This window comes from Glycine soja, chromosome 14 (genome assembly GCF_004193775.1).
Source record: "Glycine soja cultivar W05 chromosome 14, ASM419377v2, whole genome shotgun sequence".
NCBI lineage: Eukaryota > Viridiplantae > Streptophyta > Magnoliopsida > Fabales > Fabaceae > Glycine > Glycine soja.
In genome coordinates, this window is record NC_041015.1 from 33,454,669 (window position 1) to 33,473,245 (window position 18,577).

At 35.9% G+C, this 18,577-nt stretch overlaps 1 protein-coding gene and 1 non-coding gene across 2 annotated transcripts; both read right to left on the reverse strand.

The window, feature by feature from the left end:
• Positions 1-11,511: 11,511 nt before the first annotated feature.
• Positions 11,512-17,506, reverse strand: LOC114384298 (chaperone protein dnaJ 10-like). The gene is made up of 10 exons (XM_028343957.1): positions 17,022-17,506; positions 16,857-16,916; positions 16,513-16,595; positions 14,356-14,509; positions 13,409-13,538; positions 13,041-13,199; positions 12,746-12,927; positions 12,346-12,426; positions 11,915-12,046; positions 11,512-11,754 (listed from the first exon to the last, which is right to left on the reverse strand). Exons 1-10 carry the CDS (start codon positions 17,106-17,108, stop codon positions 11,674-11,676), a joined length of 1,149 nt encoding a protein of 382 aa, XP_028199758.1. The 5' UTR covers positions 17,109-17,506; the 3' UTR covers positions 11,512-11,673.
• A 152-nt stretch (positions 17,507-17,658) lies between these two features.
• On the reverse strand, positions 17,659-17,730 carry TRNAQ-UUG. Its single transcript has one exon. It is a non-coding gene; the product is annotated as a tRNA-Gln (tRNA).
• Positions 17,731-18,577: the final 847 nt, after the last annotated feature.

An 18,577-nucleotide genomic window follows, 5' to 3' on the forward strand; every position in this document is an offset into this window, starting at 1 on the left:
CTATCCCGGCCAAAAGCTGGTCCCAATCTATTCTCCTCTTTTCAGTACACGAGCGATGGCTCAGGAGCGGACATGGATGTCTTGTGTCTTGTTGGAACAAGTGCGAAACCAACCAAACACAGAGGGCGGGTAAGCAACAGATGATCCGTGCGCTACTCTTTTCGCACCTTCGGTCAAATGTGTCAAATAGATCTGCCAAGACAGCTACCACCGGACTTTCCTTGCTATGGTGGTAGGCAAGGAAAGCGTCGATTGCTGCTAGGTCTACCAAACCATCCACGTTTGGAAAGAGGACGACCCCAAAAATTAGCAAAGCTAACACATCCATAAACGGGATCCAGTTTCCTTGATTGGCCATACCCCTCGCCTTGTCTTCTAGGTACTTCTGTGGTAGGCCCGCTATGCCGTTCCGAGTCTGTTTTATGCGGTCCAAACCTCTTGCTGAATCCTTCACCACACTTGCAATTCTGCTCAAAGAGGGGAGACACCCGGAGGAAAGATATGGTTTTCTTCCCCCGAGGGGACATCCTAGAATTTCCTCAAATTCTTCAATGGTTGGTACTAATTGGAAGTCTCCGAATGTGAAGCACCTCAAAGGCTGGTCGTAGTATTGGGTAAGTGATACAATGGCTTCTATGGACACCTCTGCTATGGTCAACTCTAAGATCTTTCCGTAAGTCTTGCGGAAGGTTTGCATTTGGAGGGGTTCCATCAACCGCCCTAATTCCTTGATGCTAGTGGTATCTAGGCTTTTGACCTTGACTTGGTAGAACCTCTTGCTGGTTTGATTTGTTCCCATGCTTACTAAAGTGAGATAAAAGCTGGTGCAAATCAAAACTCCGGTATCTCATGGGTGGGATGGATGAATGCATGATGGAATGCATATGACACAGATGCAATCTAGGAAAACGGGGGTCCGGGGAATTTGTCCCCTTCTTAGATACGACGTCTAGGGGTAGCGAAATGCCCCAACGCACGTTTTTAAGAAGGCGACATGGACCCTCCGTTGGTTTGTTTACAGTAGGGATCAAGACAGAACCCATATGCAATGCCTATGCAAAAGACACAATGCGGGAATGTGCACAGTATGACAATATTTACCGAACATAAGCAAAAGGGTATATGATACTCATGCATGGCAGTGTGAAAAATGGCACGCAACGTGTTTGCTTCGTGCCCCTATTTAAGGGACCTATAAGGGAGAGAACTAACTAGGCTTTTAGCAATAACCCCCAAGGTAGTTATATCTCTCTTGATGGTTTCTAGAGGTATCATCCCCTTTGAAGAACATATTGTAGCAGTAGGGACTACTAGCAACAATAGGTTTTCAAAGAGAAAAGCTCTAGATGAGGGTTCACTGTAATCAAGCAAGTCGGAGACCTAGCATGATCACAGATTCACCTCCACTCCTTATGCTCCCATGAACCCGGGTATAGGGCCCTTTTTCACTCACAGTGTGTGCAAATAGTGTTGGTGTTTGTGTGCATCAAATGAATAAATATTTACTTCATGCATACATTTAAAACGCACTAAAAGCAACAAAGAGTTTATATACACAAGAACATAATGAAAGGAAACCCACAAAGGGGTAAGTCACGGTAAAACATTGCACAAAATTAAATGGCCTAACTCTCTAAAAACATCTCCCCAGTGGAGTCGCCAACTGTCGCAACCTACCCTTCGGCGGGAGGGCGACGCGTGACTCGCGGGATGCGTGTTCCACGAAAGGAATACGCGCGGAGTCGCCACCAACGTTTATTTGAGGAAAACGTCGGAAAAACCGGAAAAGACGCGATCTACGAACTTTTAAGTGAAAGGTTCGGGAGTTGTATTTACGCACGGGGAAGGTATTAGCACCCCACACGTCCGCCCCAAGGGACGACAGCCTTCAATCGAATGTGCAAACATGACTTTGATTTTTTATGTTCCCTTTTTATGTCTCTATATCCTTTATACCCTTTTTATATTTTCTCTTTTTGTGGTTGACAAGGGTGTTTCCCTTTGCTCCTACGTATTCCTCAATTTGGGATGAGAAAATCAGACCTACGTAGTTCTTTCTTATCAAGTGATTCTTTTTTTACTTTAAGAGGTGATCATTTTAAGGCGTTGGACCTTAAAAATGATCCATTTTACTTAGTGAGAAAATGAAATGACAAACTTCAAAAGCCTATTTTTATGGACGAGCTTGACTAGGCGAATTGATTTTAGCCTTTAGTTTCACTTTAGTTATTAATCAATTCGATTAAGAATGAGAAATCCCAAAGAGAAAACGTCCGATTGATTTTTCGCTTTATTTTACTAAAAGATGTCTTTTTGATTATTATATTATTTTTTACCTCTTTTTTGATTTCCAATGTGGTTACGGCACGACCGAACGGTCGGAATTCATTTTAACCGAAATTAACGGATAATACAATTCAAACGTTCGGTGGAAATTTATTTTATTTTTAAGTTAAGCGAGAAATGACTTAAGTAAAATGGCTTAAGCACGTCAACAGGGGGTATAAAAAGTAAACAAAACGAGAATAAAAATGCACGAAACACAATGTGGACCACTACGGGTACATAGAATGAATCGAAAAGCTTGGTTCGAGGTACTTACCCGTTGAAGATCAAAGAACGATGAAGAACGAATGAAGAACGTCGAAGAACGGTTGAAACCTTTGCGAAATTCTTCACGGAAAACGTTACGGAAACGTTTCGGAAGCGCCTCGGCTTAGATTTTCTTCACGGAAACGATTTTTCCAAGCAAATTCGAAAGAGAGAGAAGTGCCAAAGGGGCTGAACCCTTTTCTTCTTCACTTCCTCCCCTATTTATAGCAAAATAGGGGAGGTGGTTGCCGCCCAGCTCGCCTAGGCGAGCTCAGCTCGCCCAGGCGAGCCAGGTTGCTTCCTCCAGAAGCAACAGCCTTCTGGAGGAATATTCTGGAGGGCCCAAGTGGGCCTGGGTGCTATTTGCACCCCCATTTTTACTAAGTACACCCCCCTCTACTTTTTTTTGGTGATTCTTTTTTCGTAAAGTTACGAAAACTTACGAATTTCGTAACGATACTTGTTTTCTTTCCGTAATGTTACGGAACCTTGCGGATTACATAATCATCCCCCTTTTGACTTACGGAATGTTACGGAACCTCACTTAATTATGCAACGATGCTTCCATTTGATTTCCGGTGTGTCACGGAAACTTACGGATTGTGCATCAATATTTTTTTGGTTTTTCGGCATGTCCTGGAATTTCACAAATTGCCCAATGATGGATGCCAAGCACCTCACAAGGACCAAAGAAAGGTCGCATGTCATCAAGCAAAGGTCCCCGGACGAAATTAGGGTATGACACACATTAATATATATCTATTTTTGTTGAGCAAAAAAAAAGGCAGAAATTCTACAACATCTGCAGTATGTGGGTGAAAGACCAATTCTGCAGCCAACTTGGGATCTTTGGCTTGCCAAAATTTATATAAAAAATAATATAATCCTCATACAAAAACAATCATGCAAGCATATTTGAAAACTTAAAATACGAATAACTCAAGTTAAAACCAATTCATTTTTTACAACTGTGAACAAATTAACTAAGGTACAGTAGGCAAATTTGTTTTCACTAATATTAGTAGGTCATCACCACTGCAGTAGAATTTAAGTTAAACTTAGATAAGTACCTTATAAAGAGGCCAGCTACCTTGTCACAGCTAACAAGTCAGAACTGAACAAATTTCTGCATGTATAATTGAACAAATTTGTTATCAAACTTGTGTGTGTGTTTGTATGATGAGTGTGTGTGTGTGTGTGTGTGTGTCATCAGTGTGTGTCTGTGTGTTTCTATCATACGTGCGTGTGTGTGTGTGTGTGTGTGTGTGTGTGTGTGTGTGTGTCATTAGGGTTTATGTGTGTGTTTCATGACCAATTTTTCTTACTGGCAATTCAGTGGCAGTGTATTGCTTAGGCTTCCGTCGAAATGAAAGGAAAATCAATGAGTCTGACAGAACAACTTCAGTCTTCACTCTTCACTAGTTGAACACAAATAAAAAACAAATTAAACTACTTCAAGGATAAATAAAAGGTTCAGAAGCAGCAGACCTAGATTGTCTAACCTATTTTATAATGGGCAGCTATAGTTACAATGATGATGAAATGAACCATAGAAAAAAAAGTATAAAATACAGAAGAATAAAAAAAGAATTAAGGGTAGAACTCAAAAGCTTTTAGCCATGCTGGTTAGAATTTAATCAATGAATCAATCATGTCACTGAAATTTGGAACATAAATTAACTTCTCCCTTACTATCATTCTCTTTCTTTATTTGTCCCCCTCTCTCTAGCTGCCTTGTTATGTTATATATCTATCTGCATATACAAATGATACTCTCTTTTTACTGGTTTCAATTTTCTACACAAGCTACATACAAAAATTATTAGGATCACTTCACAAACAAAAATATGCATAAAAAGCAATCATTGGAACTATCTTAACTTTTAGACCAAAATACTGACATTGTGTTGGATTAAAAGAACGGGTTGATAGAAACTATCATTGGAAGAAAAGTCACCACAACAACAATAATAGCCTTATACCACAAAGTGACTAGAGAAGAAAAGAGAATCAGAACACATTTAGTAAAAGGGCAGATAGAAACCTACTATTCTATTGCAGACAACTGGATTATCCTTTTTTTTTTTGGAAGGCAAAAATATGTATATTAATATTAAACAGTGGTGTGGAGACCAGCATCTTGGATGGGGTGGTATTGTGCTCAAAAATAAATTGAGGAACCTGAAATCCAGAATTAAACAGTGGAGTATACAGAATGGGGATGTCAATAATAACAAAATTCTGCAACTGAAACAGAAGCTGCGTGAAGTTGATTTAATTGCCCAGGATAGAACCCTGTCGGAGGATGAAGCTAAGTCCATGAGGTCCATTCAGCAGGATCTGTGGGAGGCTTCATTCGCATATGAATCACTCTTGAGGCAGAAATCAAGGATTAAATGGCTTAAAAAAGGTGATAGTAATACAACATTCTTTCATAAAACCATAAACTTCAAAAGACATTATAATGCGATTCAAGGCATCTTCATTGATGATGTTTGGGTTCAGCAACCTAAAGTGGTTAAGGAAGAAGCTGTTAAATTTTTTGCTAGTAGATTCACTGAGGAAAGCTTAAACAGACCTACCTTGGATGGGGTCCAATTCAACAGGATTACTCACACGCAAAGGGAGGAGATGATTGCCCCTTTTACAGATCATGAACTTATGGAAGCTGTATGGAGTTGTGGAGGAGAGAAATGTCTTGGGCCGGATGGATTCAACTTTAATTTCATAAAGGAGTTTTGGGGGGTCTTAAAACCAGAATTTAGGAGATTCATGGATGAATTTTATGTTAATGGAAGCTTCCCTAAGGGCAGTAATGCATCCTTTCTGGCCTTAATACCTAAATCACACAACCCCCAGACGTTTAATGACTATAGACTCATCTCCCTCATTGGCTGTATGTACAAAGTAACAGCCAAATTATTGGCAAACAGACTTAGCAAAGTGATGGCTGACCTTATTGATGAAAGGCAATCGGCTTTCATAAAGGATAGACACATCCTTCATGGAGCTTTGATTCTCAATGAGGTAGTAGAGGAAGCTAAAAGGTGTAAGAAGCCAGCACTGGTTTTCAAAGTGGACTTTGAAAAGGCCTATGACTCGATTTCATGGTCATTTCTGGAGTATATGCTGGATAGGATGGGTTTTTGCCTTAAATGGAGAAATTGGATCAATGCTTGTATGCAATCAGCCACTATATCAGTCTTAATAAATGGCAGCCCTACAAAGGAATTTGCTCCCTCTAGAGGACTGAGACAAGGGGATCCTTTAGCCCCTATGCTTTTTAATATTGTAGCAGAAGGCTTGACTGGTATGATGAGGGTGGCAACAAACAAAGATTTGTTCAGAAGCTACTTGGTTGGGAAGCAGAAAGAGCCTGCAAATATTCTGCAATATGCAGATGATACAGTGTTTGTGGGTAAAGTTTCATGGGACAACATAATTGTGCTGAAGGCAATGCTTAGGGGTTTTGAAATGGCATCTGGATTGAAGATTAATTTCTCAAAGAGCTATGTGGGGATATTTGGAGATGATACCAGTTGGGTTCATGGTGCAGCTCAGTTTTTGAATTCTAGGCATATGGGGACACCCTTCTACTACTTGGGAATCCCTATTGGGGCTAAACCATCTAGCTGTATGGTGTGGGAACCACTGATCAAAAAATATGAAGCCAAATTATCCAAATGGAACCAGAAAACTCTATCAATGGCAGGGGAGGCTATTTCTATTTTTTACACATTTAAAACTCAAACATATAAAATAAAAAATATATAACAAACTAACAAAGATAAAGACAAAAAAAGGAAATATAAACTCACCTCAGTTGGTGCTGCTGCCCATCATTTAACTCTCACAACAAATAGGAATCATGTACCTGCATGGAAGAAATAATCACACAACACACAATGATCAGAATAAGCAAATGCATATAATTAAGCATGATACAATATCAATATTGATGGAAGTAACAATGACTTGTCAAAAATTTGGATGAAATTCAATATGTAAATCAAAGCTTTGTCCCTGAAACCCTCTATGTAAATTTGATAGCCTCGTCTCTCCCTTCCTGAAAACCCACTAAAAATTGCCTAACCCCCCCTGTTGTTACTCCATAATTTATTCTGCAATAATTGCTTAAGGCAGTTACATATGGTCCTAAATCACTACAGATTCATTTTCGATTAACCCTTTGTTCCTAACTAGGGTTTCGAAACATCACAACAGAGACAGACCATTGAACAATGGATTTTCATCATTAACATACAACAGAGACATACCTTCGATGGAAGCGCAGACACGAACTCCACAAATGCGAACTCGACAATGTGGTTGCAGTCATGGAAGCGCAGCCCAGTTTGCGACAAACACGAACTCAGGCAAAAGAAGAAACAACAATAACGCCCTGGGAGTACCCTTTCCGGGACTCTTTCCTTTCCTACTTTTCTTCGACCTGTGAAAGTGAGCAAATGTTAAAACGACGAACGCCTAATGTTAAAACGAAAGGACGTACCTCAATGGATAAGTGGCAAAGACGATCTCCACAAAGACGATCTCCACAATGTGGTTGCAGTCACGGAAGCGCAGGCCAGTTTGACACAAAGACGATCTCAGGCAGAAGGAGAAAGAAGAAGAACGATAGGGTTCAAGCGCGCGGGTTGTGCAATTTTAGAAGTTTAATATATAATGATAACAAAATCGGTTTTTTAAAAATAACCGATGTTAACATCAACTACGTAACATCGGTTATAATAAAACCGATGTTAACATCGACTCGATAACATCGGTTTTTACAAAACCGATGTTAACAACGACATACTAACATCGGTTTTTCCAAAACCGATGTTAACTAAGTCTACTTATTTACAAAAATGCCACCGCGCTTTTGTTAACATCGGTTATGTGAATAACCGATGTTAAAGGTCCGATGTTATATGTAAAAATTGTAGTAGTGGATTTATTTAATGGATTCGATCCAATCTGATATATTTAATAACAAAAATTCATCCAATCCATCCATTAATACAATTTTCATAAATAGATATGCATTCAATTTATCCACAAACAAAAAATTTAAATTTAATTATTTTTAATTTAAAAATTTAAAACTTAATTGTTTTGACTAATCTCAATCAAGATTAATTTTTTGTCAACATCGACTGTGACTATCTTTCAGCCAACATCGACCGATCCATGATGATTTTTGTTTGACATCAACTAACTATATTTTGCCATCATAAGCTTGAACTATTTTTTGGCCACATGAATATTTTTTGGTCATGGGCTCATGGCCAGCTAGGTTTTTAGTAAGCTAAAATTTATACAATGGTTATCCCGCCAGGTGCTAAAATTATGGCACAATTATTTGCTAGTGTACAATTATTGTTTACCATTAATGTCAATAAATTCATTGTACTGCAATATGAATTGATAGTTAGCTAAAAGCACTTATGATGTTACTATGAATTTCCAATTTTGAAACATACATAAGAACAAAAATAAAAGTAATGTAGAATTGACAGGAATATTTAATCTTTGACCAAGTGTTAAGCCACATGTAACTTGGAGAGTGGTAATGTAACACTCCATCTTTCGGAGAATAAATTATAAATTATTTTTTATTTAAAAATAAATAAATTTTTAGGAAAATGATGAGATTTTTATAATTAAATAAATAAGGAGAAATAACTTTATTAAAATAACGGTTTGAAGGAAAATAAAAATGATATTTTATTTATTCATTTGATAGGAAATAAAATGAGTGAATAGACAATTTAGTCCCTAAGATTGTACCTATTTTGCATATTAGTCTCTAACTTAATATTAAATTCAAAATAGTCTCTTTCTTTGCATAAGTGTTACAAAATAGTCCTTCTGTTAAATTTTAAAGTAACGCTGTTAGTGAAGTCAATTTTAGTGCCTCGTTGGATAGTCCACGTGGCATGACACGTGGACGTGTCTCTTAAAAGATGTCACGTCATTTGATGATAACAAAACGAGTAAATAGGCAATTTAGTCCCTGACTTTGTACCCCTGTTGCATATTAGTTCCTAACTTAATGAAAAATTGAAAATAGTCCCTATCTTTTAGCATAAGTATTGCAAAATAGTCCTTCCGTTAAATTTTAAAGTAACGCTATTAGTGAGGTCAATTTTAGTGTCACGTCATTTGATGATGATAGAATGAGTGGCTTCTTTAAATTTGATGGTTCTAAACCAATTGAGGCATATATACGAAAAAGAATCCACACACACTTGCACAAATAAAAAGAACCAAAAATTCACAGCAACAATCTTATCTCTGTATCCGTCAACACCAATGGGTGAGGTATGCATAACCATTCTCTTTTGCTCTTTTTTTGTCTTCAATTACCATCAATGTATCATTCTGGGTTTTGATTTTTTTTTTTTTGTGTTTTGAATAGGAAGAGAAAAAACCAGAGGACAACAAAGTGGAGGAGAAAAAAGCAAAGGATGAAGAAAAGAAAGAAGAAGAGAAAAAACCAGAGGAATCAAAAGATGACAAGGAATCCAAGGAGGAATTTGTCCCGCCAGAAATCATGCAAGACACAACCTTTGCAATGCATGGACACTTTAAGCACGATTTCTGACATCTTTTAAGTTAGGGACTATTTTGTAACACTTATGCAAAAGATAGGGACTATTTTGAATTTTTCATTAAGTTAGGAACTAATATGCAACAGGGGTACAAAGTCAGGGACTAAATTGCCTATTTACTCATTTTGTTATCATCAAATGACGTGACGTCTTTTAGGAGGCACGTCCACGTGTCATGTCACGCCATCCTTTAGTGCCCCGTTGGATAGTCCACGTGACACTAAAATTGACCTCACTAACGGCGTTACTTTAAAATTTAACGAAAGGACTATTTTGTAACACTTAGGCAAAGATAGGGACTATTTTGAATTTAACATTAAGTTAGGGACTAATATGAAAAATGGGTACAATCTCAGAGACTAAATTACCTATTCACTCGAAATAAAATAGAGTTCATTTTTATAAAATAAAAAAGAATAGAATAAATAAAAGGCCTAGGATACCCTAGCTATAAATAGAGACGTAATAGGTCACTCTTTACATACATTTAAGGTGTGTCTTTGCTCTCTCTCTCTGAAATTCATTTTCCCTTATTCCTTTTCCAAATCTCTCTCTTTTTCCCGCATACACTCAAACTTCTGTACACGTTAACCATTAGATCGTCATGAAATTTGAACAAGAGGTTCGCAACTTATTTTTGCACACACTCACCATTGGGATTTTTGAGATAATGTCTGTGGTGGAAGAAATATCCCTTACACTGAGCTTTGTCTTTTCCCTCAAACACCCAAAACTTGTAACAGTAAAACTGTGATCCCAGATTCGTCAACCGTTGGATCGTCGTGAAATTTAGATACCATCTTTGGAACCCATTTATCGCAATTGGTGTTAGAATGAACATGTGTAGGGATTCTTAGAGGATCAAATTGGGGTTTATTTTGAAATGTTTATTTTATTGTAATTCTTCATGTATGATTATAATTGTGAGACTATTATATCGGGATCATGAAATTGTGATTCTAATTTTGTGTAAGTGATAAATTGAATGTGATGAATTATGAGATAACATGTTGCATTGAGATCATAATATTGTTATTAAGATTGAGTATAAGTGCAAAGTTGAACATGTATTAATTTGTGAGATTCACATAAATATGTGATGGTGGATTGTGATATTATGAGATGTTAAATTGTGAACATGAGATTTGATTGTGAATAAGTGTGTGGTTAACACTTAATGTGACAATACTTGTGTTGTGAGCTGTGAATTATACAATAACCCGACTGGTGTTTACCTTGAGAAAAGTGTTTATGTGTAGTGTTAAAGGAAAAATATAGGATTCCTAGTTAGGAATCTAAAGTGTTAAATTGTAGCATAATGTGTTAAACATGTTTGAAACACGAGTGTGAGGTTGTGAGTATTGTATAATTCATTAGCAGTGTCTGCGTGCAAAAATTGTTTTAGGGGTTAGACCTGAATCAGGAAGGTGAGACCCTAACGGATTCTTTTGAGTCTAAGTCTTGGGGGTAAAGACACTTAGTTTGAGTGTTCCTTTAAGCCTATATTGATCCCAGATGGTTGGAACATTCTCGCAAAATAGAGTGACCCTGACTGATCATCTTATGATTTTACTTAGTCATAGTGATCTGACATACCCATTGTGTAGTGTGTCATGTCATGTACTCTTAAGCGCTCCAATGTGATTTTTCACTGACATGGTATCACATTGCATATAGGTTTGAGTCTTAGTATAATTGTTGCATAATGTTTGCTAATTGTCTATTATGAAATTGATGAGTGTTATTATGTCTTAACCCGAGTTTGTGATTCATGTGTAATGTGATTGGTGATTGAAAAATAAATTTTAAATGATAAAGTAATGAAGTGACGTGGATTGCATTAAGTTGAACTATGTTATAAATACTTCCATAATTTATTTTGATTACGTCTTGTTTATTTGTTTTTTTATAGAAATATGATAACTCTCTCCCTGTGTGTTATTTGTGTTTGAATCTTGTGATGATCTCAAACCTTGTATTCATGGAAGCAGATGATTAGGTGGATGATTTTAAAGAATCTCATGCTAGAAGACGCTAAGACACAATGCTCTGATAGGATGTGACATTGGGGATGAATTTTTATTTTTAATTATATGATGTTATTTTATTTTATTTTACTTCACTGATTTAACAAAATTTCATTTGTAAACTTTGACGGTCTTATTCTGAGCCGGATATGCTTTTAACAAGTTTTATTTGATAATAATAAAATGAATGTGAAACTTTTACCCATGTGAATTTGTTTATCTATATTTTTATATGTTTTATTTATTTATATGTATGTTGAAGTAAAGGGTGTCACATGTAACGAAAACAAGCAACAAAATATGATTATTCATGGCTTGCATCATTGTCTTCCCAAAAGTACGTTCAGAGGGTATAAGAAAAGTCGTTTTAGTATATCATCTAATGAACAAAGTATTGAAAGGGGTGAATTTTTGTATCATAATCCGTACGTATACATGGATCATTTGCTTTTGTAAACTATCTCTTCATCATCCACATCAAATGCTGGATTACAGAGGCATTTGAAGAGCCTACCCAGACCCTGCAGAAGCATAAATGCACACATATTATCGTAGTCAGAGTATCATGTATTATACATGGTGGTATAAACTTAATTTTAAATATTATAAAGTGTAAATTTAAATTTGAAGTAAGGTCTCATACGCATGCATTTGATTAATTCTAAATATTTCTAAACATACCTGCGTGAAAAAGGGAGTTCGATAGGAAATTGCTCTAGGCGATTCATCATCTGAAGAATCAGAACTGCTTTCTTCATCATCAGAATCAGCAGCAATCTTCTTCTTCAAAGTTTCTCCTTTTGGATACTTGTCCTGAAGGAAGCATCATCGTATTATATCAGCTAACTTGATAATAGCTTGTTTGACTTCCTTGCAGAATAGGAATTTGGCCTTATAATAAGATCCAAATTGCAGAGAAATCATATAAGAAGACCAAAATTGTCTTGATATTTATAGTTATACCCAACTACACTGTTTTAAGAGGATTAAAACGAAAACAACCATATTATCGGGACTAAAGTTATTTAAACCCAGAAATTATTATAATGAACAATATTCCTAGAAAGCTGAAAACTGGAATAATTGATGCCAAAGTTTCTGAAAATTGGCACCTGAAATATCTTCCCAAGAATTTTAAGAGCAGTAGCCCGAAGTCTAAGTTCCTCTTTCTTAACGTTATTTTCCTTTAGTACCTGCAACAATAAATTTATGAATAAAAATTTGTTAGCCTTTTTACTTCCTTTTAGGCTCAAAAGATGCATATCTAAAATTCATTATAACTCCTTTCAGATTACATTTGGCTTTAGTTTCTCAGGCTTTCTACCTAACAAACCATTCCTCATTTCACCTTGTGGAAATAGCAGTTATTTTTTCATACCGATCTTCATGGTATCTGGATAAGTGACAATGAATACCATAACCTGTTTCCTGATCAACTATGGAAGTATGGAACTACCAAAAAGCATCCCTTTTTGTCATATAATTAATAATTAAAAAGTGTTAAGAACTCACCATTTGACACACATGTACGAGGGTTACTTCTATATCCACAACATTTAACTTCCACAAGGAATTCATCAATGTATCCTTATTGAGGCGAATGTGAGAGTCAACATCATTTTCCGGGACACTACTACCATCCATTTTAAATTGCTTGCGGATGTCATCTTGGAGCTGAAGCAACTGATAAGCACCTAGATTTCATGTCCTTGGAAAAATTAAACACTGTTCGGAATAACTAACCTCCAAGAAAATGCAACTGACTTTTTAAGGGAGGGGTTGCTAATGGAATTGCCTGTCATTTTACCTTTAGCAGCTGTGAATTGTGATTTCCAGAAATGCCCTTTGTTGCGTACCCATTCAGCCAGAAATGGCACTCCTAGATAAATGGCTTTTTTACCTAGTTCTTGTGCTGCCTGTCTTGAATATATGTAGCCGATGGTATGTAACATATCTACTCCAAATGCTGCATTCAGAGACAGTGGAGACTAATTAATTATATCAACGATACATCATACAATAACATGCTTAAAATCATCCTGTATAATGTTATAGTCGTTGCTATGAAGCTGAACTCATCAATCATGATGAAAAGCATTTGAGTTTCGATGGCACTGAATGATAAGCAATGTTACCGAGTGTTTAGTCCCTAGAAAAGTGTTGAAGTTCACTAACCAGCACGAGAAAGCCGTCTTGCTTCTGATTCTGCGCGTTGGAAGAATCCTTTTTTGTCACCCCGGACATATTGACCAAGATAATCCCTCAAAATTTTTGCTAGCTTTTCTTCTCTTTCTTTTTGGACAGCCTATAGAACACACAAAAGACAAGGTAAAATTCAAAACAAAAAATAAATGTACCCCCTTTCTTTTTCTCAAATCAACTATCTAAAGTATAGTTAACTGTCAATGTCATATTATCACCACAAGATACAACAAGGTTTTAAATGAGTCTAAGTACTTAGTGAAATGGTTGTAAAAACGAATGTATATTATATATACTCGGGGAAATATTGAACACTGGGTAATACTGAACAAAAGAGGCAGAAGCAATATAATGAGGAGTCAGGACAGTATAGATATTTCAATTTCTTAGACATAGAAAGAATAGTCACAGTCTTAGAATTGAAATGATTTTTTTATAACAAAGAATACTACTACAGAAGATTTAGCAAAACTAAATAATATAATAGCTTACCTAGTCTGTCATATCAAACTAATTAAAGTAAGTTATGTTTCAAAACAGATGGAATTAACATTCACCACTTCAGCATTCTAGTTCTAGGTGAACAAAATTGACAAATTTCTCTAGTTTTGATCAATGAATCGAAATGTCTCTATTAATGATAATTTGTGTGTTTCAGAACAAAGTTACACTATTTGAAAGCAGAAGGAAGTGTGTGCTCAGAATTTTTTGTTAGCATCACAGTAAACCAAAACTATCAGCTTCTACTACGCAAATTACCCAGATTGATTTTTTTTTCCTTTCTCATAATAATAAGAGAAAGTGTGCAACTGTATTGTGTTCTGGAAATCTAACACTGAAAATATGATTACACCCCAAAAGTGAATGTAACGTAGACAGAGTCAGAGTAATATTGAAAAGTGAATGTAAAACATTCTTGCCTTTAGCTTCTCATTGAGTTTATCAGGATCCTCAGTTCCATCAGCTAGCTCAGAGGAAGCCATTGATGCCACAGCTAGATGCCCTATGTAGTCCTCAAACAATTCACTCCCAAAGAGCAGAGCGAAGACAGCCATGGGGTCAAGCATAGTTTCCCTGTCAAGGAAAAAAGAAATTCTTCTTCAGGGAAGATAGCAATTCAAGGATATTTTTTTACTTTTACAATGAGGACGTTTGAAACTAAAATCTCATCTAAACTACCTAAACCTTCGTCATTAAGCCGATTCTAGTAGATAATTCGAGAAGCTTTTAAAAGACCTTACGAATTTATCATCTTGTCTTTAAGTTATTTTTAACATTATTCCAATGATAATTAATGAAGCTTATAAAAATAAGTTTACTAAATTAAGTGGTTATGTCATAAGTTCTTCTACAATTAAAGTTTTCATTAAATAAATCCTTAATTAAATTATTCAAGCTTAAATATGTTTTTATTTTTAATATATAGTCGAATTTTGTGTTTGATCCCTGATAAAAAAAATTTTCCGCCAATATTCCTGATATTTGAAAATTTTTGTTTTAGATCTTTGTCATCAACTATATGATGACGTATTAGTTAAATATTTGATAACACGATTTGTGACGGCTCAAAAATCACCCATATTTGTTTCAAAATCAAATTAAAAATGAATTGCTTTCTCTCTCTCATATTTCACCCTTATTTTTTGCCTCTCTCTCTTCCGCCCTCTTCTCTTTCTTCCTCTTGCGTGGAAATTCAAAAAACCACCCCAAAACTACAACGACACCAAATCACGAACCACCCAAACTACCACAAGCCACAATTGTGAACCCGCCCCAAAACTACAATGGCACCAGATCAACACAAATATAGAGTGCGTTCAAGGAAATGTCTAGGTTGTTATTTGGGTCTCGGATCTAGGTTGTTGATTTGGGTTTCAAATCTAGGTTGCACTCTGTTAGGTTAAGGGTGTGGTGAGCTTTGGGTCGAGGTGTGGTGGTTGCAACACAAACCAGATTGCAAAAGTTGGTTCATCGAGGAAGAGCACGATGAGGTCATGAATGATATCGATTCTGATGGAGATGTAGTGGCGTTCACCACCAGAGACGCTCCAGTGGCTCTCATCATCAATGGCGGCGACAAAGGGCCTTCCTTACCCCAATTAGCCAAAGTTCCTCAACCTAGAAACTGAAATTTATCTTCATGCACACGCACACACTCTATTTGTAGCCACTAGAACCATCGCGGAGCGCCATCAGCCCTCTCCACAATTGCGAGTTTGCGTTTCATGTTATGGTTCAAAGTGTGAGTTTGAAGAAACAAAATTTGTGATGTTGGGAAGAATGATAGTGTTTGTGAGATTTTTTTTAACTGATTTGAAATATGTCTTTTTTAAAAAAATTGAGATTTGTTTTGAAAGATTAAGGTTGAAGGAGAAGAATGTAGGTGAAGGGCTGATAGATGACTCGAAAGAGGGTTCTCAATGTTTGATTTACGTGTTTTTTTTACTTTAATTGATTCTGTCACCAAATAATTTAAATTTGATTTTGAAACAAATATTGAAGATTTTTGAACCGCCAAAAATCTCATTATCAAATATTTAACAGACACGTTATCACTTAAGTGTGAATAGAGATCTAAACTAAAATTTTTAAAACATCAAGAAACAAGTGTGAAATTTTTTTTTATTAAAGATCAAACATAAAATTCAACTATATATTAGAAAAGGAAAACATATTTAAGTCAATTATTTATAAAACACCCCTTTAAGACCGTAAAACGTGGCTTAGACCAATCGTCTTTTTATTTTTATTTATTTGACCGTAGCCATCTTATTTTTCTTTTTCTTTCCGGTTCACTTTTTGAGGAATTTTCACTTTCTTAACCTAGATTGTACTCCGATTCTAGTCAGTTAAGTAGAATTGCGATTAGATATGCCTATTCACAATGGCTATGTATTAGTCACGAGAGGCTATCGTTAAAACTAACATTATCATTAAATTCTAGTCATAATAATACCTAATATAACTTTTTTCAGTGAACTCATTAATCCAGGTTGTAAGGAAATAAAATAAAGTTCCTCATCGAATGACATCTAAGCTAAGAAAATTCATCATCATCATTGAGCATCATTTGTTACCTAGATACAGAATGCTTCCCATTTTGATTGTACGCATTCCTCTGCACCGGATCACTCAAAACTTGGTACGCTTCACCCAAAATCTGCCAACATCACAGAATACAATAAACAACTACATTATATATAGCAGCATCCAAGCACTTAAGAACCTCGAATCGTTAATAATAATAATAAGTTTAATTTCGATCAACCTGAAGTCAATCAAATTAGAAATCACTCTTAATATGATTTTAATATACCAGTTTAAAGTAACCGTTACTATATAAAGCAATTTACAATTAGATGAGTGCATTCTAATTAAATTCTAGTTGTAAACTTGAGAGATTGAAGTGGATTCGAGTTACCTGAAACTTTTCGGCAGCGTGAGGATCGTTCGGGTTTTTATCGGGATGAACTTGCATTGCCTGCGATCATTTAACAACAACAGAAAATGAGAAGAGAAAAAAAAAAGAAGAAAGTTAATTCAATAAATGAATGAATAATTAAATGGATTAAAATAATTAAGTAACCTTGTGATAATAGGCCTTGCGAATTTGGTCATAGGAGGCAGAGGGAGAGACCCCGAGGATATCGTAGTACTCTGTTTCCTTCACCATTGTTGTGTGTGCGAGCACAAACGTGAGAACAGAAGAGGAGCAAGAAAGAATGAAATGGGAAGGAAAGGAAAGGAAAGGAAAGGGGTCACGAGGAAGTGGAGGCTTTACAGTTCTGATGCGCAATATTGTATTTCACGGGAAGTACTTTTTCGCGGGAGGAAACAGTTTTTTAAGCGCTTTGGTGTGTCCCAGTGACAGTGAGAAAAATGGAATAATGAGGGGATTGGCTTTCGGAGTGGTAAGTGGGCCTTTTCACCACTGTGGCCCTTAGTTTTTGTTCTTTTGGACTTCTGGAGCCTGCTGCTGAGAGTGTGTGGTGGCTTTTCTAGTATGTTCCACCTTTGATGGGCTTCGAGGATCCTGGAAAGTGATTTTTATGGAAAAATAAAAATTTCCAGCTGAAAGCTGCATCATGATTTGATGTATTGGTGTCAGGGATAACTTTTCTGTTATTCTGTGGCTGGAGCTGAAGGCAGAGGAAAAGAATTGCCACAAAAAGGTAAATCTTGATATTTTTATATATCGTATGATAAAAATATGATAAGAAAACAGGTCCTACCGGGAGTCGAACCCAGGTCGCTGGATTCAAAGTCCAGAGTGCTAACCACTACACCATAGAACCATTGGATGTTTTAGGAAATAAATTTTAAGTTCGTGTATATTATCCATCTTTCTTTTTGAGGCATTGTTATTTGTTAACCGACTCAGTGTCGAGCTTTTGCAGCCAACCACAATGATTAGCTATTTTTATGTCAAAATTCGAACCATGAATTTCATAATCAGTAGAAAAGCCGTAGTTATAAACACAAACTATTGCCACCCCGATCCAGGGCCCTGCCATTATAGATTCCGGAAAATTTTGACTCTAGGTTAAATTACATTTTTTATCTTTCAGCTTATACTTTTAGTTTATATTATGTGTAATTTTAGTTCTTTATGGTTTTTAAAGTTAATTAAGTTATTTGTTTTTAAAAATAAACAAACTCTCTAACGGCCAACAAAAAATATCAAATATAACCAAAATAATAAAATATTCCCTATTCCAATCCTAATATGACTTCTTACAAAATCTTTCAAATTTTATTAAATTTTCAAAAAACAACACGACAGTTTTAAAATTATTTCTTATTCCAAATTCTTCATAAACCATTAAATATTTGGATAAAAAAAAATATAGAAGAAAATTGAGCAGAGAATAAATTTATTTAGTTTTATCAGTAAAGGAACTAAAATGACTCAAATTTTAAACACCAAAATTGCACATAATCCAAACTAAACAAATTAAACAATGATTTTCATTTCTGAAACACTTTCTATGAACATCTTCAACAATTTTACAGAAATTCTTTTGTTGATTATTTTCTCGACTAGTTTTCCACGAGAGCAAACAAACAAGCTAATATGAATCAACAAGTTCGATTTATGACACGTGAAGAGGGGGGACCATGTACACCCGACATAAAATCACG

Coding starts and splice junctions, on each gene's coding strand:
- LOC114384298 (XM_028343957.1), bottom strand. CDS start 17,108: ATGGTGAAGGAAACAGAGTACTACGATATCCTCGGGGTCTCTCCCTCT. Junction 16,917..17,021: donor GCAAGGCCTATTATCACAAG/GTTACTTAATTA, acceptor AAATGATCGCAG/GCAATGCAAGTTCATCCCGA. Junction 12,427..12,745: donor TCGTACATGTGTGTCAAATG/GTGAGTTCTTAA, acceptor TTATTGTTGCAG/GTACTAAAGGAAAATAACGT.